General features: G+C 39.4%; 1 protein-coding gene and 1 non-coding gene across 4 annotated transcripts in view; one reads left to right on the top strand and one right to left on the bottom strand.

Moving 5' to 3' along the window:
* Positions 1-964: 964 nt before the first annotated feature.
* The window catches only part of LOC113893985 (ceruloplasmin), a 60,342-nt gene continuing 35,663 nt past the window's right edge, over positions 965-25,643 (top strand). The window contains exons 1-9 of one of the 3 annotated variants that reach the window (XM_027543717.1): positions 965-1,394; positions 11,125-11,372; positions 13,799-14,011; positions 14,377-14,550; positions 16,091-16,345; positions 17,613-17,781; positions 21,332-21,471; positions 23,312-23,449; positions 24,715-24,929. In XM_027543717.1, the coding sequence (XP_027399518.1) occupies positions 1,249-1,394; positions 11,125-11,372; positions 13,799-14,011; positions 14,377-14,550; positions 16,091-16,345; positions 17,613-17,781; positions 21,332-21,471; positions 23,312-23,449; positions 24,715-24,929 (1,698 nt within the window). In that variant the 5' untranslated portion in view covers positions 965-1,248. Of the gene's footprint in view, positions 1,395-11,124; positions 11,373-13,798; positions 14,012-14,374; positions 14,551-16,090; positions 16,346-17,612; positions 17,782-21,331; positions 21,472-23,311; positions 23,450-24,714; positions 24,930-25,643 lie in introns of those variants that run through there. The other 2 variants (XM_027543726.1, XM_027543731.1) reach the window with 2 other exon arrangements.
* TRNAG-CCC lies at positions 2,933-3,004 on the bottom strand. Its single transcript has one exon. It is a non-coding gene; the product is annotated as a tRNA-Gly (tRNA).

Genomic DNA, 25,643 nt, shown 5'->3' on the forward strand with positions numbered 1-25,643 from the left:
GTACCAACTATTTCTAAAATCCCCATTCAGTAAATACTTATGTAATGCATTGAAGTATTCTAGAGAAAAAGCTCCCATCATCATAAAATGTGCACTGTCATCAGGATTTTCTTCACCTAAAAAATAAAAAGTCTTTCACGCCAAAATTCATGTCCACATCAAAGAGAGAAATTCCAGGTTAATAAACTAGGTCTTGGGCTTCCCTGTTGGCTCAGGGGTAAAGAATCCACCTACCAATGCAGGAGGCATGGGCTCCATCTCTGGTCTGGGAAGATCCCACATACTGTGGAGCAACTAAGTCCATGTGCCATAACTACTGGCCTAAGTTCTAGAGCCTGGGAGCCGCAACTACTGAAGCCCACCCACCCTAAAGCCTCTGCTCCACAAGAAGAAAAGGCACTGCAATGAGAGGCCCACGCACCGTAACTAGAGTAGCCCCTGCTCACTGCAACTAGAGAAAAGCCCATGCAGCAACGAAGACCAAGCATAGCCAAAAATATACAAATAAATAAAATAAACGAGGGCTCTGTCCATTTACTAAGGGCAACTTTTGCCTTTAAAGACAGGTTTATTTGTTTCTGATTTTTTCAATAACTAAAACAGTGTCTTCAACTCCCATTATCCTCTGCTAATTATTTTTACATAGTGATACACAATAATCTGATTAACTCTTTATGTAGATGTGTTTGGAGCTTACAAAATAAGTAAAAGTTTCCAAATAAATTGTTATTTGGGGTACTTAAATTTGGCATGCTAAATATCATGTTTTGTGTCTTGAATATGTAACTAGGTTATTGTTAGACTTTTCCAAAGTAAAGAGCTGCTTATTTTGATTCATTTTGCATAATTTTCATCCCGATGTATTAAAAGTTCACTGTGTGCAGGGCATTTTATTGTAGCATATTGTTGGAAGAACAAAGGGAACATTAAGACATGATCTCTGCCTTCCTGGAATTTACACAATGAATTGTAGAAACACAGACTTATGCACACTCCAGCGCCTCCAACAATAACTGTTGACTTTTTATTTGTAATTAGAGAACCCAGGCAGTGGAAAACTAGGTTTTTCCTGGGTTTACGAGAACTGAACCAAAGTGGAAAATGTTATTTGCTTTAACGAAATAATTCCATCTTATGCAACATAACATTCTGTCAATCAAGCAAATAAAGAAAGAAAGCCTTATTTATAAAGTTGCCTGCTTCTGATTTCATTCCATTGCTTCTTGGGCTCCAAGAGGGGAAAAAAAAATGAAGATTTTCTTGCTCTGTATTTTTCTAATTTTATGTGGTACCTCAGCCTGGGCGAAAGATAAGCATTATTACATTGGAATTATTGAAACAGCTTGGAACTATGCCTCTGACCACGGGGAAAAGAAGCTTATTTCGGTTGACACGTAAGTCATTGCTTTTTCTTCTTTATAGACCAAACCTAAATTATCAATTAAAAAATAAAGCCAATAAGATGAAATATTTCTTTAATTTGTTATATACAAAAACTGGAAAATATGGACTTGAAACTCTGGACACTAATAAATCTCTAATTCCTGGGATTTTGTTTGTTTTTTGGGATGCTGCCTTATTCCTTCCCACTTGGTCCTGAGGAACTGTGTGGGTTTCTTTTAACCCCTTCTGGTCGTTACATCTCCCATCATGGTTCAGTCTTTTTGTCTGTTTATGCAGAAGTTCTTTCATCCAAAGAATGACTGCATAAAAATTTCTGTTTACTATTCCATTTCTGATTATTAGAGGTAAAAATTAAAGGCTTTTTTAATCCTTAAAAAAATATTTATTTTATATATCAAATACAATCTTAATATGACTCCACCTAATACTTGTTGGATGACTCTGGACAGATAATTACATTCATCTTTCTCAGACTCAGCATCCTAATCTGTTGACAAAGACAATAAGAATACTTCATAGGGCTGTTTAACGAGTGGTGCCTGGAAAGCTCTTCTTACAGTGCTCGGCACATCATTCATGTGCAAAAAAGCTCTATGTAACTTACAGGTTTTCTTTACAGTTTTCTTTCTTAAAGGTTTTCTTTGTTTCAGTTGAAAAGCCCCTTATTTCAAGCAAAGTTCATCACACAAAAAAAACAGGTTCTCCTTGAAGATTTTTATAATGGAAGATGATCTATATGAAGGTCATCACTTTTAATAATGTTAATTAAACATTTAACACCAAATTAAAATTTGTTACTCAAACCCATATTCATTATATTTAAAGATGTATTTTCGGAGAAGGCAATGGCACCCCACTCCAGTACTCTTGCCTGGAAAATCCCGTGGACGGAGGAGCCTGGTGGGCTGCAGTCCAAGGGGTCGCTAAGAGTCGGACACGACTGAGCGACTTCACTTTCACTTTTCACTTTCATGCATTGGAGGAGGAAATGGCAACCCACTCCAGTGTTCTTGCCTGGAGAATCCCAGGAACGGGGGAGCCTGGTGGGCTGCCGTCTATGGGGTCGCACGGAGTCGAACACGACTGAAGCGACTTAGCAGCAGCAGCAAAGATGTATTTTAATGGTGAAAGTGTATTTTAATGGTGATAAATGTGTTTTAATACTGATACTTAAAAATGCAAGTTAATGGTGACAAATGAACCCAATGACCATTTGCTGCTAACACTGTATCTTTAAAAAATAGCTTAAAAGGTATGCCAAATTTCATAATGTTGACTCTGTTGATGGGTATACATTATTCTTATTAATTTTATGTATGTTTAAAGTTTTTCAAAGTAAAAAAAGTAAATAAATGCATAGATGATAATACCTAATTTCTAAGTTATTAATTTAGTAATAATCAGTGAGGAATGTTTCTGACCTAAGAATAACTGTTTGTAAATAAAACTAGTATATTTTGCAATTATGTTTTTAAAATATTCACTTATTTGACTTTGCTGGGTCTTAGTTGCAGCATGTAGGATCTAGTTCCCTAACCAGGGATCGAACCTGGGACCCTGCATTGGGATCACAGAGTCTTAACCACTGGACCACTAGGGAGGTCCCTGCAATTATTTTATAAGCTTGGTTTTGAGCTAGTGTTCTCTTCTTTTGGAGATGGCATATTCTTAGGCTTCACAAGAACCATTATTTTGTATGACTTCAGCATTTTCCCTAACTAAACAATTATACACGTTTTTTAATAGGAAATCTAGATACATTTTTTGAAAAGGTCAGATACATTAGGAAAAAAAATACTGTCATACAGTCCTACTCCATGCCCTCACCCATCCTGCTGCCATTATTCATGGTCAAAAATCCAATCAGTTTGATTGCACATCAACCAAGTGCTAGACATTGCCCTGACCATACTTTAACAAAGTCTCTAATTCTAGACATTTAGAAAAGAAAAGGGCTTCAGTAAGAATTTTTTTTGCAGGGAGGGAAGAGAATTTTTTTATTTTTAAACAGCCTAGCATCCTGCGTATGCCGGGGAGGTTATACAACATTGGCTCGATCATCTCCTGCTTCAACAACAGCCTACAGTTGTGCAAACTATAGCTGACACTGCTCACTCTGTCTGTGATATTTTTTAATATATCTGAACAGCAAATATTAACTAGATCTTCAGCAATTTTGCCAATACTATGCTAACGTTTGCATCAGATTTGCAGAATGTCCAGCTGCTAATACATTCAGCCTTCTATAACAAAATACACCAGACAGGATAGCTTAGCAACAACAGAAATCCCTTTCTCACAGCTCAAGAGGCCAGGAAGTTCAAGGTGCCAACATGGTCATGTTCTAGTAAGATCTCTCTTCTGGGTTCATAGGCTTTTCACTGTGTCCTCACTTGGTGGAAGGGACTAAGAATGTCTTCGGAGCCTCTTACTCCATTTATGAGAGCCCCACCCTCATGACCTAACCACCTCCAAAGACCTCATCTCCTAATACCATCACATTAGGGATTAGGATTTCAATATATAGTGGGGGATAGGACATAAATATGCCAAAGGATGATGTGATATAACCAGATACAATTATTGACACTCATTGTGTGAAGGCTAAAAAGGAGTGCAGATATATAGGCTGAGAAACAGGTTGAAAGAGGTCAAGATGGTTGTTAGGCAGAGAATTAGGTTTAAGCTGCTGTTGACCTTGAAGATCCGGAACAAGGAAGAGGAAAGTATGTATTGAGATGGCAGAAACTCCATCTGCTAAACTCACTGGTGATCACTAGTACCTAGAATTTGGAAACACTAAAATATTTTTAATTAATGAAAATGAATGTATAAAAGGTGTGTAGGAAGCTAGACAAAATTATAGGCTGTGTTGTCAAAATTTCCCCTTGCTTCTAATGTAGAGAGATATACACCATAGAATAAATCAGAAGATAGAATGAAATAAGAAAAGTCAGTTTATGGAGTTATACATCAGTTAGTGGAACAGGAAACACTGGCAGATAGAAAGGAAAAAATGTGTGGATTCTTTTAATTAGGAAAATAAGAGTTCACTTCTTTTTATTCTGTCAGAAGTATTTCTTTCTAGTGGGGTAAGTTCAGTTTGGTTGCTCAGTCGTATCCGACTCTTTGCAACCCCATGGACTGCAGCATGCTAGGTTTCCCTATACATCACCAACTCCCGGAGTTTACTCAAACTCATGTCCATCAAGTCTGTGATGCCATCCAACCAACTCATCCTCTGTCATCCCCTTCTCCTCCTGCCTTCAATCTTTCCTAGCATCAGAGTCTTTTCAAATGAGTCAGCTCTTCGCATCAGGTGGACAAAGGATTGGAGTTTCAGCTTCAGCATCTGTCCTTCCAATGACTATTCAGGACTGATTCCCTTTAGGATAGACTGGCTGGATCTCCTTGCAATCCAAGGAACTCTCAAGAGTCTTCTCCAACACCACAGTTCAAAAGCATCAATTCTTTGGCACTCAGCTTTCTTTATAGTCCAACTGTCACATCCATACATAACTACTGGAAAAACCATAGCTTTGACTAGATGGACCTTTGTTGGCAAAGTAATGTCTTTGCTTTTTAATATGCTATCTAGGTTGGTCATAGCTTTTCTATGGGGTAAGGTAGAAAGTAATTTCCTTATATTTATCAGTGCCTCATCTATCACTTTAACACATCAATAAACTGTTAAAGATCTGTGAAATATACCTTCTGTTCCTAAGTTGAAGTGAAAATTAGAGTATTAATCGCTTTAGTAGTGCCCGACTCTTTGTGACCCCATGGACTATTATGGCCTGCCAGCCTCCTCTGTCCATGGAATAAGTTATTTGTATTTAAGGGCTTCTCTGGTGGCTAAGACAGTAAAGAATCCACCTGCAATGAGAGAGACCTGGGTTTGATTTCTGGGTTGGGGCATGGCAACCCACTCCAATATTCTTGCGTGGAGAATCCCCATGGACAGAGGAGCCTGGCAGGCTATGGTCCATGGGGTCACAAAGAGCCAGACACGACTAAACAACTAAGCACAAGAATAAAAAGGGCTTCCCTGGTGGCTCAGTTTGTGAGGAATCTGCTTGCAATGCAAGAGACTGTCTGCAGTGCAGGAGACCCAGGTTCAATTCCTGGGTCAGAAAGATCCCTGAAGAAGGAAATGGCAACCCACTCCAGTATTCTTGCCTGGGAAATCTCATGGACAGAGAAGCCTGGCAGGCTAAAATCCATGGGGTCGCAAGAGTGAGACACAGCTTAGCGACTAAACTACCACCACTACCAAGAATAAAAGACATACATATAAAAACAATTAGCAGACGCAATACTGTGATCTGGGCCCATGGTAGACACTAATTAAATGTTTATTGAAAAAATAAATAGATAAATGTTTATTGATTTTGTTAGCTGCATAGTAGCAATAAGTAAAACGGTCCAGTTTTCTTCAGATTACTTCTTTCTCCTGGTGACCTTAGGAAGCTAGAAGTAAGTGAAAACTTCCTTAAACAGAAGAACTATCACAAAACCCTTTTACACTAACTTCATAGGCTCTTATTCAGGCTTGGTGATTTTAAATACAGTTCTTGCAAACATTGTTAAACCTAGTTTTCCAGCCCATTGTAGGTTTGAAAAATAAATCATAAATACTACAGTGAAGTAGTATGCATAAGCAGACTCATTGACCAAGAAAAAAATGAAAGCCCAAATTTTGACCAAATAGAGAACAAGATAACAACATTGCACTCTATGATATAATCATAAGTATTATAATAGTGAGTGATCAGGGTACCATAACCATTCAGTAAATGTTTATATTTACTATTATCATCATAACAGAAGTTGAATTTTTCCCAGTACATCATGTTTAAAAAAACAAGGATGCAAAGAAAACATTTTAAAGAAAAAAAACTTGCGCAAAGGCATTCATTTTACCCCTTCCAAAACGGTCTTAAATTTTTAAATGATTCTTAAAGAGGTAAAATTATGAGCTAAAGTTATCTGGAAGTCATTTATGATGCCTTATACTCCGAGGCTGCCAAATAAAAAATAGTAAGCAAAATCTGGTATGGTATAAACATTTCACATAAGACCGTCCACATGCAGAAGCTAATGAAGTAACTATACCATTTCACACTTTTTAAGCTCTACAATTTATTATCACAGTTGCTATTTTTCCCCAAGAACATATCCAAAAGAGGGCTAACAGCTAGATAGAATTTTCATGCTGTGCTAGTGAAGCCAGGCTAGTTAGAACCTACAGCTCACTCAAGTGTGCGCTGTATAAACCCAGGTTGAGTCTTTGCCTACCAAAGTAGTCTTTGCCTACTTTTGGACTTTTCTTTGTGATTCCTGTGTGTAGTAGGCAGAGTTTTTTTAATTGCCCCCAAAGACATCCTAAACCTAAAATTCTAGAACCAGTGAATCTGATGATCTATCACTCCCATGGTTTATGTTATATTCAAGGATACAGTTGACTTTAGGGACATGATCTGGGTGGGCCTAGTCTAAAGCAGAGAATTCTCTAGCAGAAGAGGAGGAAGTCAGAGAGATTCAAAGAGGTTTGAGGGGGATTCAACAAACTGTTGCTGACTTGGAGATGGAAGAAATCACTTTGGAAGGAATACAAGTGGCCTTAAAGAACTGGGAGAAGTCTTCAGCTGTGAGCTAGCAAAGAAGCAGGAATTTCAGTCCTATAACCACAATGAACTGAATTCTGCCAATAACCTGAGTGAGCTTGGCAGTGGACTTCTCCACAGAGCCTCCAGACAAGTACTCGGACAAGCCAACACCTTGATGTCAGCTGTGATAACCTGAGGAGAGAATCCAGTCATGCCATGCCAGACTGCTGATCCATGGAACTGTGAAATTAATAAATAGGTGCTGTTTAAAGCTGCTTTGTGATCACTTGTTATGCAGCAATAGAAAACTAATATACTATGTCTCAATTAGTAAAGCCAAGAATCCAGAGACTTTTCACATACATTACCCACACTTTAGTAATCATGTCTAAACATAAACCAAGACCTCCTTGAGTGCATTCTGAATTTATGGGAGGGAATAGCATTATTACTGTTTTACTAAGGCAGTGTAAAAATTGTTTTAATTACCCTAACATTAAAAACTCACTTCTGGGTCTGAGCTTACCAGAAATTAGAGGAATTGCTATAGGATTATAGGGCTTCCCTGCTGGCTCAGATGGTAAAGAATTTGCCTGCAATGCAGGAGACCCAAGTTCGGTCCCCTGGAGAAGGAAATGGCTACCCATTCCAGTATTCTTTTCCTGGGAAATCCCATGGTCAGAGGAGCCTGGAAGGCTATAGTCCACGGGGTCACAAAGAGTCAGACATGAATGAGCGACTAACACTTTCACTTTCACTATAGAATTATAAGAACTGGGGAAGCTAAAAAAGTAGAATGTGATTACTGAGAGGGAGACATATCTATTGAAATGAAGTAAAACAACATATCACAATTTCCAACAGAAAGAACAACAATTAATGTGAATCATTTGTTCCGGTCAAAGAACAACCATAATAGATCCCTTTGACTGGATGTCTGACTGGCAAACTTCCTGCAAGCTTCCAGTAACTGACCCTTTGTCCCCAAAGCTGTGCTCTTGATGTTAAATAGACAGTCCCTAATGACCCTTTGATGTGTCTTTGGAGACACAGCATAAACAAACAGACCTCCCCCAAGTTATCGCATTATGTGAAATATTTACCAATTTGCTTAAGACTTAATTTTGTTTCAGAAAAAAAGACAAGATGGGAAACACATTTTGCACATTGCTATGTGTATACAAGAAATCCAAATGTTAAAATTTCTGAATAGGTTATAAATTCAGATCAGTTATTTTTATAGTATTTTTCACCACCTCCCCCCACCTCCAAAAAATCTTTGTATACACAAAAAGAATCCCAAAGCTTAGGCAATACTCCCCTTATTTCAGGAAATAATGAATACAGGAGAATTCCAGCGCAATGAAAGCATTTTGAGAAAGTCCGCTGCAGTTTATTGAAATGAAATGTGACATATTCCTTAATTAGATTCAGAGGCACATTCAGGAAATATAAATACACATTGTATCTAAAGGAAGCCTCAAGAATTTGAGGGCTATTTTTAAACTTTGGCTTTATTTAAAATGTGGATCAGGCTTCCCTGGTGGCTCAGTGGTAAAGAATCCACCTGCCAATCCTGGAGATGAACGTTCAATCCCTGGGTCAGGAAGATCCCTTTAAGAAGGAAATGGCAACCCACTCCAGTATTCTTGCCTGGAGAACCCCATGGACAGAGAAGCCTGGCAGGCTACAGTCTGTGGGATCGCAGAAGAGTCAGACATGACTTAGTAAATAAAACAGCAAGATGGGAATCAACAGTGCATGGTGAAACACAGATTAGAATCTCTATTTAAATATCATTGAAGGTGAATCTCTTAGATTCATAGACACTGGTGAAAACTTTCCGCTAGGCTTAGACAGGTCTGTGTGAGACTGAGTGGCCCAGGTTCTGATGTGACCCGAGAGGAATTCCATCTTTGAGCTATAAGCTTTCCAGCTGCCATTGTGTGCTTGACTGAACTGCCCTCTTCCTGACCTCCTCTCAGTAAAGTGGACTGGATGAATCTGTCTTTAATCTCAGTGGCCTTCAGGGCTTTGGAATTTTGCTGCTGTTACAACATCTATTCATTAAGATTACTCCTGTCTGTACTAATGTGGCAGTTTAGGGGGAAGAAGTCACACCCCTTCTCATTGTTTTTTCATGTATTTTAATGTGCTTAAAGTCTCTCAGAGCTTTTCTCAATATTTTTTTTTTTTGGTTTGTTTTAACAAAATGGAAATTGCAACAATTAGAAAATGAAAACAAATATGACGAATAATGGCTTAATCATGGATTTGCTGTATTGGTTATAAAAGATGTAACTTTATTTTTCTAACTTCCAATTTGGCCCTTCTCCCACCACGATAGGGGAAAGAGACTCCCATCTCACTCATTTTTTCAGTGAACAAGTTGAGAATCCCAGGGCTTAAACAATCCAGCATGACAACTATAAGGTGCTCATTGTAAAAGCTCTCTGGTCAATCCAGAGCACGGAGCTCTGCTATTTTCAACATCTGTTCCTGCTGCCCAAATGCAGCTCAGAGACCCTTCTTAGTGGTCCCCTCACTCAAGCTCAATTTGGTACCTCCATGCCACCATGCCAGGAGAGATTTGGCCACGACCGGAACCAGCCACCTTTCTGTCTCAAGGCATCCAGGAATCCCACTGTCCCTGGGATTGGGCCGCTTTCTCCCCCTGCATCTGGAGCCTCCCCTACTTGGGTTGCCCATGAGCACAGAGAGGCATCAGAACACATGGGGGTTATTTGTTAGTAAATGCAGATGCCTAAACTCCACCCCAGCAGCACAGAAGCAGAATCAATGGGGCTGGAGCCTAGGAACTTGCATTTATCAAGGTCCTCAGTAGATTCCTATACATGTGAAAATTAAGAAACATTGGGCCAGAGCCTTAGATTTAAAAAATAAAAACAGGGCTTTAAACTCTGCAACAGACAAAGATCAGCATTCCCACACAAGCTCTGCTCTCATCTGGAAAAAAAAATAAAAAGGAAAAATATTCTTCACTCTTTCTGATGAGCTTACCACTGAGAAAACAAGCCTAAATTTATTCCTTAGTCAGGTTATACAGCCTCACAAGGGTTGAGTGGAAAATAGTAAGACACCAAAAGTCACTGAGATCAAAGCAGGCAACACACACACACACACACACACACACACACACACGCACACAAACCATAGATCATTAGCCAGAATGTTAGCATTTTTTATTCTAGTGGAGGAGACCTCAAGTGTGGAAGGGCTGCCAAAGCCCAGGTTTTAAGTGGGTTCTCCTGAACGACTAGAAGCCACTGCCCACAGGTAGATTCCACTGACCTATCCCGGCTTCCGTCAAAGACAATAACTTAAGAATCAGTTCAAAAGTTTGAATATCAAGCTCAATTTCTTTCTTTTCCTTTCTTTTCTTCTCTTTTTTTTTTTTCCTGGCTACTATTCACTTTGCTGATATTTTCAGGAAAGTTTTAAGCAACTATTAATCAGGCACTAACCAGAATATAAACTTTAAATGTTCAAGTACTTTTGCTAGCAAGGGATTAAAAAAGCCACAGGGGTAATTTGAAATCAAAGGTAATTAAAAAACCCATATACATTATATGCATCAAGTCCAACTTTGATTTAGTTTTGCTAAAAGAAATTAAAACAATAGCATTACCTTAGCATTATTAGCTTTGCTTTAGGAAAACAAATATATACACACAATTTGACATCTCACACATCCAGATTGATTGCTTGTAAACTCAAGTTTTCTTCATGACTGAAAGAGGTGCACAAGAAGTGAGAAATGTCTTAGCTCTATTTTAATAAATTTATATATTTATATATATTCATAAGGTCTCTGTGCTTTAACATTAAAATCTTGTAAGAAATACTCTGGTAAGATGTATTATATTTTTATGGAGCATTCACACATGGTTGTCTGCCATATAGCTAATGTAGGACACCTCACATTATTAAAATAACATGGCTAAATGCCAGCTCTTCTCTTCATTTTTTGGAAGCATCCTTACAACAACGGCAAACATTTAATATCATATGGTTATTCGTTTCTCTTTCATTATAATGTTATCCCTGGAAATGATGGCTTCTACTAAGGTTGTCTTCTTTTCCTTTGCAGGGAACATTCCAATATCTATCTTCAAAATGGCCCCAATAGAATTGGAAGCGTTTACAAGAAGGCTGTGTATCTTCAGTACACAGATGAAAACTTCAGGACTGTTATAGAAAAACCTGTCTGGTTAGGGTTTTTAGGCCCTATTATCAAAGCTGAAACTGGAGATAAAGTTTATGTACATCTGAAAAACTTTGCCTCTAGGCCTTATACATTTCATGCACATGGAATGACTTACTATAAGGAGCATGAAGGTCAGTTCAACTCAAAATCTTGCTGGAATCCTCTCTTCCTTTTCAGTAGCGCCATTTTTTAACTTCCAAGATTATGGACTTTCCTCCTGGATAAGACCTGTAATAATGTTCTTTAGCTCTGAACTATTTTATGAATAAGTGTTTTGGTTCATCCTAATAACGCTGTGCTCCTCTTGGTTATGCTTGCTTATGTAGAGTGTGAATGTGATAGGATTTCTGGAGTCAAAGAGAGCTGGACTTCCTTCCCAGTGCCCTACACCTTTCCAGATAAATAGTCAAACTAAGAGAAATAGTGCACATTAAAGCCTGGAAAAGACAAAAATCCTGAAGGAAGAAACAGAACTCAAGATGGGGATTGTCTTATCTCTAAAGTTCCTACATGTGAACTTACTGTAACAATTGTCACCTTCCATCCTAACTTTGTCCCAGCTAAGGCAGCACAGTCATCTCACACAGTAACCAGATAGTGCACATGGCTGGATGATCCTGGAGTCATACCTGAGACACAATTAACCAAAAGGTCACTTAACTATAGGACTTGGAATCCTTAAAGACGGTACGGGAAGAACAAAGATTATATTTGGTGCTTGTGATCTCATTCTTAGTAGATGGTGATGGTGATGATGGTGATGATGATGATGGAGACGAAGATGATGACAGGAGATGATGTTTTATTGTGGTTAAATGAAAGGACTTCAAAATTAACGGACCCGTATTTCAGTGCAGCATTGGCTTTTACTTGGCTGAATGACCTTGGACAAGTTATTTAAATTCTCTATGCTTCAGTTTTCTCATCTATAAAATAGGAACAGTGAGAGTATATAATAAGAGTTCTATAAATGTCAGTTATAAAAAAAATGCTGAGGCCATGCTACAGTTCATGGGAATTATAAGGATCAAGCTTGGAAATTAGACTAAAATTCACCTTAACTAATTATTGGCTTTGTATTTAAAAGAGGGATTGCTTTACAAGGTCAATGTTTTGATCTTTTATATATTTATGTGTTTTTGTAAACAAAATAATTATATTCATAGCATAAAAGTTTACTGCCATCTTATTTTTTACAATTTCATGTCATATTAGGATATAAATAATTTTTACAGATGATCATTGTATTGTGGCTGTGTTAGACGAAAAAAGAGTACTTAGCTTTCAGAGACACATACTCAGTTATTTATAAATGAAATGACATGAGTCAGGGGCTCACTTTAGAATAATTCACTGATGATGGGGATTAGAGTGGGTGAGAGTATAGATGAAACAAGATTGGCCTTGAGTTGATCACTGGTAAAGCTGAGATTTTGGGCACATGGAAATTTATCATATTATTCTCTTAATTTTTGCATATGTTTGGAAAAATACAAAATTAAAGTAAAAATTAAAACAATTTCATGGTTATTTCATAGGCAAAAATCTGATATCATACAAGAAACTTCAAATTATAGCAGAGGGTAGCCATTTTGCTCTTACTTCCATACCATAACCCCAGGGCAAAAACATTTTTTTGTTTTTGTTTTTTAAATACAGTTGTATGGCATTTTAACATGACCCTAATTCTGAACTCTCAGAAAAAGTGTTTTTTTTTTTAATTGCAAACCCATAGTCACTATGGGGCTTCCCAGGGGGCACAGTGGTAAAGAAGTTACTTGCCAATGAAGGAGATGGGAAGATTCTCTGGAGAAGGTAATGGCGACTCACTCCAGTATTCTTGCCTGGAGAATTCCATGGACAGAGGAGCCTGGCAGGCAGGCTATACAGTCCATGGGGTCTCAAAGAGTCAGACATGACTGAGCACCCAAAGTCACAATGCTCCTAATTCATCTATTACTGCTTCTTGAAGACTCAGTTCAGTTCAGTTCAGTTGCTCAGTCGTGTCCAACTCTTTGCAACCCCATGGACTGCAGCACGCCAGCCTCCCTGTCCATCACCAACTCCCGGAGTTCACTCAGACTCACGTCCATCAAGTCAGTGATGCCATCCAGCCATCTCATCCTCTGTCGTCCCCTTCTCCTCCTGCCCCCAATCCCTCACAGCATCAGAGTCTTTTCCAATGAGTCAACTCTTTGCATCAGGTGGCCAAGGTATTGGAGTTTCAGCTTTAGCATCATTTCTTCCAAAGAACACCCAGGACTGATCTCCTTTAGAATGGACTGGTTGGATCTCCTTGCAGTCCAAGGGACTCTCAAGAGTCTTCCCCACTCAGTCAAGTATAAAAAATGACATTTTCTATGAAACTCCCAGACCTTGTTGCCATTAGCTTCTTATTCTTCTGTGCTCAAGTAGAATATCACTGCATTCCCAAGGGGATACATACTAGATATTGAATAAATGTTTGCTGAATGAATTAACAGACCATCTATTTTTTTCTTTTAAGTTCAAGCACATTCAAATTCAACCTGTCATTTCATTGCATGTCGTTTCCTAGGGGCCATTTATCCTGATAACACCACAGATTTTCAAAAAGCAGATGACAAAGTGCAGCCAGGTGAACAGTGCATGTACATACTGCATGCCAACCCCGAACAAGGTCCTGGTCAGGAAGACAGCAACTGCGTGACCCGGATTTACCATTCCCACATTGATGCTCCAAAAGACATCGCCTCAGGACTCATTGGGCCTTTAATACACTGCAAAAAAGGTACATTTTCTCATTATTAGTCTCAATAAATTACCAAAGACAGTAGACAGGGAGGTTTATTCTTTAAATATACATTAAGTCTTCTGTGTTATGACTGAGTAGGGAAGGTAGAGGGGCGGTGAGTCTAGAAAAAAAGGAAGGGAAGGGTAGGCAAGGGTAAGGAGAAAAAAGGGTGCATGAAGCAACATTTAGGTTACTGAACATAAATTCCCTAAATACTTCCAAGTCTATAAAACAGGAATGACTGGTCCAGATTTCTGGTCTGTTCGGAAAATAAATACTAAAATTGTTTAAAGCTATATGAATCACATGCTAAAATTCATGCTAAAAATTAAGGTCTACTGAAATAGTAATTTTCACTTCAGATTCTCTGGATGAAGAAAAAGAAAAAAATATTGACAAAGAATTTGTGGTAATGTTTTCTGTGGTGGATGAAAATCTCAGCTGGTACCTAGAAGAAAACACTAAAACCTACTGCTCTGAACCAGAGAAGGTTGAAAAAGATAATGAAGACTTCCAGGAGAGTAACAGAATGTATTGTAAGATTACACAGGATCTGTTAACTTTATCTTATTTTTCTCAGTCCATGAATTATGCTAACCTTATTCCCTTACATGAATAAGTAGTGTATTCTAATCTATGCCCTTGGTAACAAAGCATATTGGGTATGCAAATAGATATTCAGCTAAACAGGTCCGATCAGAACCCTAAGCCAGGTAAAGCCAGATACATCAAACCATTTCAAAACTAATAAGGATAAATCAATATCAGTTATGGTTAAATATATATGTGTGTTATATTTACATATTTTTTATTCTCCCGACTCCTAAAAATTAAAGCAGCCTAAAATTATTAAATTATATTTTAAAGCATTGCACTATAGTTAAGAAAATAGTTCAAACCATTAAGTCTAAAAGATTTCTTTTACATACATATTATCCTTCACTACCACCCCCAACTTTGTATCATTTTCCCCTACATTTTAACTCACTTTATTTCTTCTAAAAATGCTTTCTTTACTGCCTAGGCTTCTCCTTAATTCTCAGACACAAAATAATGGGTTTAGTAAGATAATCTATCACTTAGAATTTGCATAAAATTTCAAATCCCTTAATACCTACTAGACCAATAAGTGTAGATTTTTGTTTGTGTTTAGCTTCTCAAAAATAGCTCTTAGGCAGAAACTGAGAATGCAATAATAACTGTACTATCAAAGCAGAAAAATAAACAAATTAAACACGGGACAGATTTTTGTTTCCAACTTCTGCTTATTTCTGGCTGGAAGATCCTCTTTCCATACTTTAATCCAGCCTCTGTTCTGTGCTAAGCAAAATAGATGTTAGAGACTCAAACATCCAGCCTGGCTAAGCCTGGTTTGGTATCCCTGTTGCATTTGGTTCACTCACAGTACTTCCCAGAACTGATTTCTGCTTAAACTAAGACCTCCCAGTTTGAACAGTGACTCTCAGTTTTTTAGAAGAATCTCGGGCCATCCTGCTTTTGACCTTTTAGATCTTTTCCTCCTTCACATTTCTTCCAATTTTGTCTTTCAAGTTAAAAAAAAAAAAAAGCTTACTTTGTGTTCTTATTGAAAGAGCAATTCACATCACTGTAGAAAATTGGAAAAGTTCTCATAAATAAGCGAGAAAACTTTGACATCATCCATACTGCCACTACCAACATGATGCATATGGTTGATTCATAAATAAGCATGTCTTTTTTCTATTTACTATATATGTGTGTGCATTTATATGTATGTATGAGTACACACATTTGTATTTGCAAATATACACTTGAACATACCAAGGTGTATAGTTTATAACAAGGACAGCGAATAGGTTTCATCTTCAGTGTTCATGTGCTAATACTGTGTTGACAAAAAACCTGAGGCTGAATTCAGGTCCAAAATGAAGAGTGCTGTGATTGATTAATAATGTCTGATGTGGGTACAGAAGGGAAGAATAGTGACGTGTGTGCCAGGTATTTTCAATCTCAAATTGATTTTATTTTTGTAGCCGTAACTATCAATATTCCAGGCACCAATATATGTTAGTCACAGTCTCTCCTCTTGACTTACAGCTGTGAATGGATATGCTTTTGGAAGTCTCCCAGGACTCTCCATGTGTGCTAAGGACCGAGTGAAATGGTATCTTTTTGGTATGGGTAATGAAATTGATGTGCACGCAGCTTTCTTCCATGGGCAAGTGTTGACTAGCAAGAACTACCGTGTTGATACAATCAATCTCTTTCCCGCTACCCTCTTTGATGCTCTTATGGTGGCTCAGAACCCTGGACAATGGATGCTTAGCTGTCAGAATCTAAACCATCTGAAAGGTAAGGCATCTATACCTGAAATTAACTGTCAGTTGAGAAAAGAGACATGTCTCAGTTACAATATTAATGGGTTGACTATTGGAAATTAGAATCTAAAAGCTAAATATCTTTGGAATGATCTGAACTTTGAACTGTTAATTTTATTCCTCTGAAAGTATGGATCATAATGTAATTTTTTTAAAAAGACAAAGACTGGAGCAATTATAAAGTAATTAAAGCTGAAAATACGTTAATTTTTGGAAAACAAAAATTGGTCCTGAAGTATAGTCTTACCGTAAAAGTATAATACTGCTTGTAACTACTCAGATTTGTAAAATATACAATATCTTAAACACCAGAAGATGTGTATATTGGTGCTGAAAAGTAACTTGTGTTTTGACTTGATTCTGTTAAATACAACCAACTTTGTTCTTTATGAGTCCAGCTATTCCTTGTTTTTACATGCTAACTCTCTTTTCCATCTCTTTAATATAAGGAAAAGAAATATCCCCAGTTCTTGGAAAATATTAGTTTGTAATATTGGTTTCCTGAAGAAACTAGGTCTAATGTGGGTCTTTGAGTAGGTTACTTTGAACTTCAAATATAATCTCACTCATCAAAGGTGACCTTGGCTGCAGCAGGCCCAGCACAGCAGGTGCATAACCATTTTATCCAAGGGAGCGATACAAATACATGATCACTCTATTCCTCCTCCTCTATTCCATCACATCCCTTAAAATATGGCAAAGCTTCTCTTCACCACTTACTTTTTCTCATGAAAGCATTATCTATTTCAATGCTGACTCACTGATAACATAAAAGAGTGAGGGATTCCTGGCAGTCCAGTGATTCGGACTCTGCCGTTTCACAACAGAGGGCAAGGCTGCAATCCCTGGCCAGGGAATTAAGATCCCACAAGCCACGTGACATAGCCAAAGAAACCCCAGTGAAATAAAATAGTGAAAGTGCTTTCTCCCCACACCACTGATCTATTAATGTGTCCTATTCTTTTTTCTCATCAAAAGATGGTCACAGTGAAATCCCACTGAAGTTCATTCCACATTTTTGAAAACACAAGTAATACCACTTCTCTGTGGCATATAGGCTTTTTTCCACTGCTTGAATTTTCCATGACTGATTCATTTGCAGCTGTTTACTCGTTCATAGTATTGTTTGTAGCTGTCTATTTCTTCAGTTTCTGTCTGTTGTTTTACCGGCAGCATTGATAAGGCAATAGGAGAGAGAACAATGGCTTCATTAAACAGTGGCGCCTCTGTGTGGTTTTCAGCTGGTTTGCAGGCCTTTTTCTGGGTACAAGACTGTAAGAAGTCTTCATCTAAGGACAATATCCATGGCAAAATTAGACACTACCACATCGCTGCTGAAGAAGTCATCTGGAACTATGCACCCTCCGGTATAGATGCCTTCACCAAAGAAAATTTAAGAGCACCGGGAAGGTAATTCAGAAAAAAAATGATATTATTTCAAAATATGACTCCTCCTCAAAAAATCATAAAAGGCTATTCAGCAATTAAAATTTTAACTGATACTTGAAGTTAACTAGACTTCTAAGTAATTATTGAGGTGTTTGGTAGTGAGTCCAAGTTGGAGAAATAGGACTTCTGAGTCCATGAAAAAGAATAGAAATGTTGTCAGATTCTCAATAAAATCCTCAGAAAATGTTGAAAACAAGATTGATTCATTAGCTTTCCATTCCTGAAACCAGCCTTGTATAATCTAGCAGCATTGGGTATATTCACAAGGTTGTATAATTATCAGCACTGTGACTCCCAGAGCTTTTTCATCATTTCAAGTAGAAATTATGTTCAACAGGTCAATAGCTGAGCTCTACCCAAGCTTGTGACTTCTGAAGCAGAGATTTAAGTCCCTGCTACACTGACAGCCAGATATAATGACTCCCTAAACTGTATCTCCAGCCCAGAAGGCTCTTATAAATGGCAGATTTTTATTCTGAACTTCTTAGTGGACACCTCACTCGGATGAGGCCCTCTCCAAATCAGTATGTCCAAGCCTGAACCCTCTGTCTTCCCCACAATTCTGAGCTTTCTCCTCTACACGAATAGTACTGCCATTCATCCATCACTCAAATCCCAATGCCTGAGCATTACCCTTGACTCCTTCCCTCCTTCACCAGTCCCTCCTTCTCTCATCAAATGCTGCCTCATTATATCCTAAATATTTTGGGAAGTTTGTTTGCATCTCTCTAACCTCTTTGCTAGTACCTCTGAAGTCATCACTACCCTCATTGAGATTTTAAGAGAAGCCTACTGACTTGGCTCCCTACCACAGTCTTCCAACCACTTAAGGAATCCTCCTAAAACACTAATCCTTTTAAACATTTTTACCATGCAGTGTGGCACATGGGACCTTATAGTTTCCTTACCAGGGATCAAACCCACACACCCTGCATTGGAAGCACAGAGTCTTAAGCCCTGGACCACCAGGGACATCCCGTAAAACATAATCCTTACTGCTTACATGTTTCAAAGCCTTGAGATGTACTGAAACTTTAACTAGGTCCTCCCACCCATCCCCCATTTCTCTAAGCCTCCTTCCCCAATCCTCTGTCTTACCCTGCATGCTATGGTCCTGCCCTATGTTATAAGACATGCTATGCTCACTCGTCTCTGAGCCTTCCCACAGGCTGTTCCCTCTTTGTAAACACCTCCCCCATTCTCCCCACCACACGTATTCCATCTTTTTAACGCCACTTCTCCTCTAGCTAGTTCTTAAAATCTCTTCCTTTGGAAAGCCTTTGAGGCCTCTCCCCGCTCTCCATAACTCCAGGAGAAATGTTTCATAACACCCTGTGCTTGTTACATGTTGTTATATTGAACAGTCTGTAGTCTGTCTTCTGGGGCAGATGCAAAGTCCATATGGACAATGATGGGTCCATTTGCTTATGGGTATGTCATCATCATATGGCAGGGTTCCTGGCAAAGAGCAGCTGTTCAGTACATTTGTCTGTACAGGAGAAGAGATAAAAAGGGCAGCTTTGTCAGGTCAAATGCCTTTCTGAGATTTAATTTCTTCATCTGTAAAATGAAGAGACTGGGGAGGGAGTGATTAAGATGGCAGAAGAGTAGTACCTGGAGCTCACTTCCTCCCACAAATACATCCAAACTATGTCAAGATGTGGAACGATTTTCACAGAACATCTACCGAATGTTGGCAGAGGACCTCAGACTTCTGAAATGGCAAGAAAATCTCCACATGACTGGGTAGGACAAATGAAGAAAAAAGAGAGAGAGAGAAAGGAATTGGGACAGGATCTGTGCCCTCAGAGGGAGCTGTGAGAGAAGAAAGTTTCCTGCACCCTGGAAGTCCCCTCACTGGCGGGACAGAGGGGGAGCTTCACCTCAGAGGAGAGCGCAACAACCAGTTTGCAGAAGGAAAAATGGAGAGAGGCCTGCCTGCACAGACAGTCAATACCAAGGCCCTGAGCTCCCCAGCCTGAGATGCCTGATGCAGACGGGGGCTGGGTCCTGAAGCTCAGGCTTCAGAGGTCAGACCCAGGGAGAGAACTAGGGTGGGATGTGCCAGAGACAGCCTGAAGGGGCTGGAGTGTGAGTGACTGAGAGTGTAGAGAGCCATTGTTGGGGGCTGTGAGAGGGGAGGGGTGGGACCCCCAGAGGAGCATCTTTCCTTGCATGCTCTCAGGCAATGGGACACATCACAGGATCCCAGGAGTGCTGGCAGGCCACTGCATCTGCACACCCTCCTCAAGGGGATAATGGGGGCACGCCCTGAGCAAAGAGGTGGAAGGCATCCAAACTCAAAGCAGCCCTTGGGCCAAAAAATATTAAACCCACACAAGCTACGCAGGAGCGCTTCCACATGTGTACAGCCTTCCATGACTACGGTAGATGACTGTTTCTCCTAAACTCAGAGTGAGGGAAACGTAAGTACAATGAAGAAGTAGAGGAACCACTTCCAATTAAAAGACCAAGAGAAATCACCTGAAGGAATAAAACAGACCACTTCAGTGTAACAGACACCAAGTTCAAAAACGTGGTCATGCAGCCATGAAAAGGAACGAATTTGAGTCAGTTCTAGTGAGGATGAACGTACGGCCTGTTACACAGAGTGAAGTAAGTCAGACAAATATTGTATATTAACACATACTTATGGAATCTAGAAAAAATGGTACTGATTAACCTATTTGCAGGGCAGGAATAGAGACTCATATATAGAGAACAGACTTCTGGACACAGCAGGGGAAGGAGAGGGTGGGATGAATTGAGAGAGTAGCATCAAAATATGTGCATTGCCATATGTAAAATGGATAGCTAATGGAAAGTTGCTGTATGAGACAAGGAGCTCAGCCTTGTGGTCTGAAACAGCCTAGAGGGGTGGGATGGGGTAGGAAGTGGAAGGGAGATTCATGAGGGAGGGAACACATGTATGCTTATGGCTGATCCATGTTGATGTGTGGCAGAAAGAAACACCACATTGTAAAGCAATTATCCTCTAATCAAAAATAGACAAATTAAAAAAAAAAGAAAGGATATCATGAAAATACTGAAGAAATTAAGAAAGACTATCAACAGAAATGCAGAGTACTGTAATATGGGGAGAATAATACCAATTTTGTTGCATCGTCATGTGAGTTTCAGACAATAAATGAACGTTTCTGAGTGCTAACATGCAATAAACAGTAGTTACTCTATTTTTAGACAGTTCATAATTTATTTAAAAGATTCTATTGTAGGACAAGTTATTATCTGTTAGGGGTCGACATGGGTCCTCTTGAAATTTTTTTTCACTTCACTTGAAAAAAAAATTAAATCTCTGTGCCATGAATCTCCACCCGCAGTCTTAACATCTTTCTACAGAATGCCTAGTACTATCTGCTTGTTTGAGTATTTGGCAAATCATGGGTAATAATTCTAAGCCTTGGTCAGAACTTTTCAATTAGTATCCCGTGTGACTACTGGGCTCTGTTCTGCTCTCAGCTCCAGAATTAAACCCTTTCTCTTTTGGCAGTGCTTCAGAGGCATTTTTTGAACAGGGTCCTACAAGAATCGGAGGGTCATATAAAAAGCTGGTTTATCGTGAGTACACAGATGCCTCCTTCTCTAATCAAAAACAGAGAGGCCCTGAAGAGGAACATCTTGGCATCCTGGGTAAGTCTGCACAGAATACATAAATACTAGCGTACTCTTGGGCTTTCCCGGTGGCTCAGCGGTTAAGAATCTGCCTGCCAATGCAGGAGATGCAGGTTCTATCTCTGGGTTGGGAAGACCCTCTGGTGAAGGAAGTGGCAACCCACTCCAGTATTCTTGCTTGGGGAATCCCATGGACAGGGGAGCCTGGGGGGCTACAGTGCATGGGGCCACAAAGAGTCAGACACAACTTAGCAACTAAATGACAACAATGTACTCTTCCTCTAAACTACAACCAACTTAAGAACAGAAGCTTCAGAACCTGAAGCATGATTTCTACATACAAACTATTCATGGAGGAGCAAACATCAATAAAATGCAGTAGCCAATCACTTTCCCAATGTAAATTTACTCACAGTAAATCTTCAATATGAAAAGCCAGGCTGACTTCAATTGAGTGTCTTTTTTCTTTCTTCAAAGAGGTAAGGGGTGACTTTGTTTTACTAGACAGTGAAGCTATTAGCTTCTGCTTTTAGTTAAAGGTACATTCCCTTAGAAATAAAATCCAGCTGCTACTAATGAGACAGGTGGGTTTGTTTTAGAGCCTCCTTCTCCCCAGGCAGAACCCAGAGATCTTTTCTTGCGAAGGCACATGGGCAGAATAGCAAGCGCGTGGATTCAGTCTGTTCTCACTGTCTGTCCTCACCTATTAGCCATGTGACCTTTGAAATACTCAACTCTCTGTGCCTGCCCCCTTTCTATAAAACGAGAATGATAGTAACAACAGTATCCCTACCTCATAAAGCAGTCATAAGGATTCAATGAGTTAATTCATATAAATACTCAGGAGAACATATAGGAAACTCTCAACAAATATCATTTTATATATTACATAAAATACTTGTGTACTATGTATCTGTTTTTATTCTTTTTTTAGTAATAATATTAATTTTGGTGATGGAAAATACACAACAGTGTTGCTTTTCACAGCCAAGACAAATTTAACTTACCCCCTTTGGGTGGTCAATGTTTATGGCATTCTCTTAGAGGTCCGTCTAGTCAAGGCTATGGTTTTTCCAGTGGTCATGTATGGATGTGAAAGTTAGACTGTGAAGAAAGCTGAGTGTCAAAGAATTGATGCTTTTGAACTGTGGTGTTGGAGAAGACTCTTGAGAGTCCCTTGGACTGCAAGGAGATCCAACCAGTCCATTCTAAAGGAGATCAGTCCTGGGTGTTCTTTGGAAGGACTGATGCTAAAGCTGAAACTCCAGTACTTTGGCCACCTGATGCAAAGAGTTGACTCATTGGAAAAGACCCTGATGCTGTGAGGGATTGGGGGCAGGAGGAGAAGGGGACGACAGAGGATGAGATGGCTGGATGGCATCTCCGACTCTATGGACATGAGTTTGAGTGAACTCCGGGAGTTGGTTGATGGAAGGGAGGCCTGGCATGCTGCGATTTATGGGGTCTCCAAGAGTCGGACATGACTGAGCGACTGAACTGAATTGAACTGAACTTGGCTCTTGGGACCAAATAGCACACGTCTGGTCCACAGTAAACTAGGATGAGGAGATGCAGGTACTGAGTAGTTTTATAGATGTGTGAAGCTTGTGAACTGACTTGGTTAAACGTGGTAACACATTTCATTACTTGAAGTTAACTCAAAAAACCCTTCTCATCTCTTTCCAGACTCCCCATGTCAAATTATAATGGACTTTAAAAAAACCAAGCTTTCCATTTGCCACAATAAGCATGTTGCTTCCAGAGGTTCTTTTTAGAGTACAAGACAGAGGAATCAACTGTCTTATGTATTCTGTAGGTTAGATATCAGGGAGGATAATAATTCTCTCTTTATCCCCAGGTCCTGTCATTTCTGCAGAGGTGGGAGACACCATCAGAGTCACCTTCCATAACAAAGCAGCACATCCCCTCAGTATTGAGCCCATTGGAGTGAGAGTTGATAAGAAAAATGAGGGCACATACTATTCACCAAGTGGAAGTGAGTACAATGTTTGGTAATCAAGCAATAATGTTTATAACCCACTGTGCTGGTCACCTCAGGAAAACGGCCCTGAAAAAACCAAAGTCAGGAACTTCTGAGCAATCTTCTCATATACCATCCTCAGGCATCATGCCAGGAAGCAAGTCAATCTCCTCTCCTACCATTTGCAGTTGGTTTGTAGAATTCTGTCCTATCTTAATCGGGTGATTATTGACAATACTGAAAGTAACTTACTTGGATTGTATCAATTACACATTTCCAGAGTTCTATTTGGGTAACTGCTAAATTTGAAAAAATATTCTTATAGTTATAAGATTAGATGTACATTTTAGAATGTTTTAAAAATATAAAATTTGTAGCCAAACATTATATCCATAGTTCTATAGCCAACCACTATTATATTTTTGTATAAATCCTTCACTCTTCCATCTGTGCACATAATATTTTGATATCATAGTATTTAAATATGAAAAAGTGAAAGTGTTAGTCATTCAGTCATGTCTGACTCTGTGACCCCATGGACTGTAGCCCTCCCTGACCCAAGCTCCTCTGTCCATGGGGTTTTCAAGGCAAGAATAATGGAGTGGGAAGCCATTCCCTTCTCCAGGGGGTCTTCCTGACCCAGGGATTAAACCCATGTCTCCTGCTTTGCAGGTGGAGTGTCTATAGTCTGAGCCAGCAGGGAAGCCCTAGTATATAAATATACTTATTGCTATAATTTTGTACCCAGGGTTTGGTTTCTTAACATTATAAATATTTTATAGGTATAATTTTAATGATACAAAATATTCCACTATATGGAAGTATTTAGGTATTTTTGTAGGTCAAGGCTAGCCAATGAAGACACTCTTCTGGGTCTTTGATTTCTTATATCCTCACATGTAGGAAGAGGCTAGGGAGTTTTGTGGGATCTCTTTTGTAAGGGCAATAACCCCATTCAGAAAGGCTCTACTCTCATAACCTAATCACCTCTCACCTCAAATACTATCATATTGGACATTAGGATTCCCATATATGAATTTTGGAGAAACATAAACATTCAGACCATAGCAGGCACCAATCTCAGACAGAGGTGTAGAGAAGACTTCCTGGGGGAAATCATACTTATTTGTGACCTGACACCAGTGAACAAGTAGGATTCTAGTCTAATTTATAAAGGAGCACAAAAGTGGGTTGTCCTAGACTAAACCCAGTCTACTCCATGGCTCAAATGACCACATCAGAAAGCAAACTTAACCTCCCCCATGTGACCTTTCTTATAGGTGGGCCTCCTCCTTCAGGCTCCCATGTGGCACCCAAAGGAACATTCACCTATGAGTGGACTGTCCCCAGGGAAGTGGGACCCACCTACAAGGATCCTGTCTGTCTAGCTAAGATGTATTATTCTGCTGTGGATCCCACCAAAGATATATTTACTGGGCTTATCGGGCCAATGAAAATATGCCGGAATGGAACTTTACTTGCAAATGGGAGACTGGTAAGTCCAATGAGGGAAAATGAAAATGATTTTCAAATCCCTTTGAATTATCATTATTATAAGGAAGATTCTGCGGTTTGAGGCAGTGAGGGTTCCACGTGCATGCATGCATGCTCAGTAGCTTTAGTCATGTCTGGCTCTTTGTGACCCCAAGGACTGTAGCTCACCAGGCTCCTCTGTCCATGGGATTCTCCAGGCAAGAATACTGGAGTGGGTTGCCGTACTCTCCAGGGGTTCTTCTCTACCCAGGGATCAAACCTACATCTCCTGCATTGGCAGCAGATTCTTTACCACTGAGCCTCCAGGGAAGCCCAAGGGTTCCACACATAATATTTGTTACAATTTTTTCTTAGGCTTATATCTATCTGTATTGTGTGGAGACTCTCTGACTAACAGGATTGCTTCAAAATGAGTTGGAAACAAGATTTTCCTTGGAATCCAAAGTCTTTTATGATACAATTCAACACACACATTTTAAAAAATCACCTAAGTGTCTGTCTACAATGCAGGAGACCTGGGTTCGATCCCTGGGTTGGGAAGATCCCCTGGAGAAGGAAATGGCAATCCACTCCAGGACTGTTGCCTGGAAAATCCCATGGGCAGAGGAGCCTGGTAGGCTACAGTCCATGGTGTCGCAAAGAGTCGGACATGACTGAGCGACTTCACTAAGACTAATGATAATAAGTCAGTTAAGATTCACTGAGGAAAATATTG

The sequence above is a fragment of the Bos indicus x Bos taurus genome, chromosome 1, assembly GCF_003369695.1.
Source record: "Bos indicus x Bos taurus breed Angus x Brahman F1 hybrid chromosome 1, Bos_hybrid_MaternalHap_v2.0, whole genome shotgun sequence".
NCBI classification, from domain to species: Eukaryota; Metazoa; Chordata; class Mammalia; order Artiodactyla; family Bovidae; genus Bos; species Bos indicus x Bos taurus.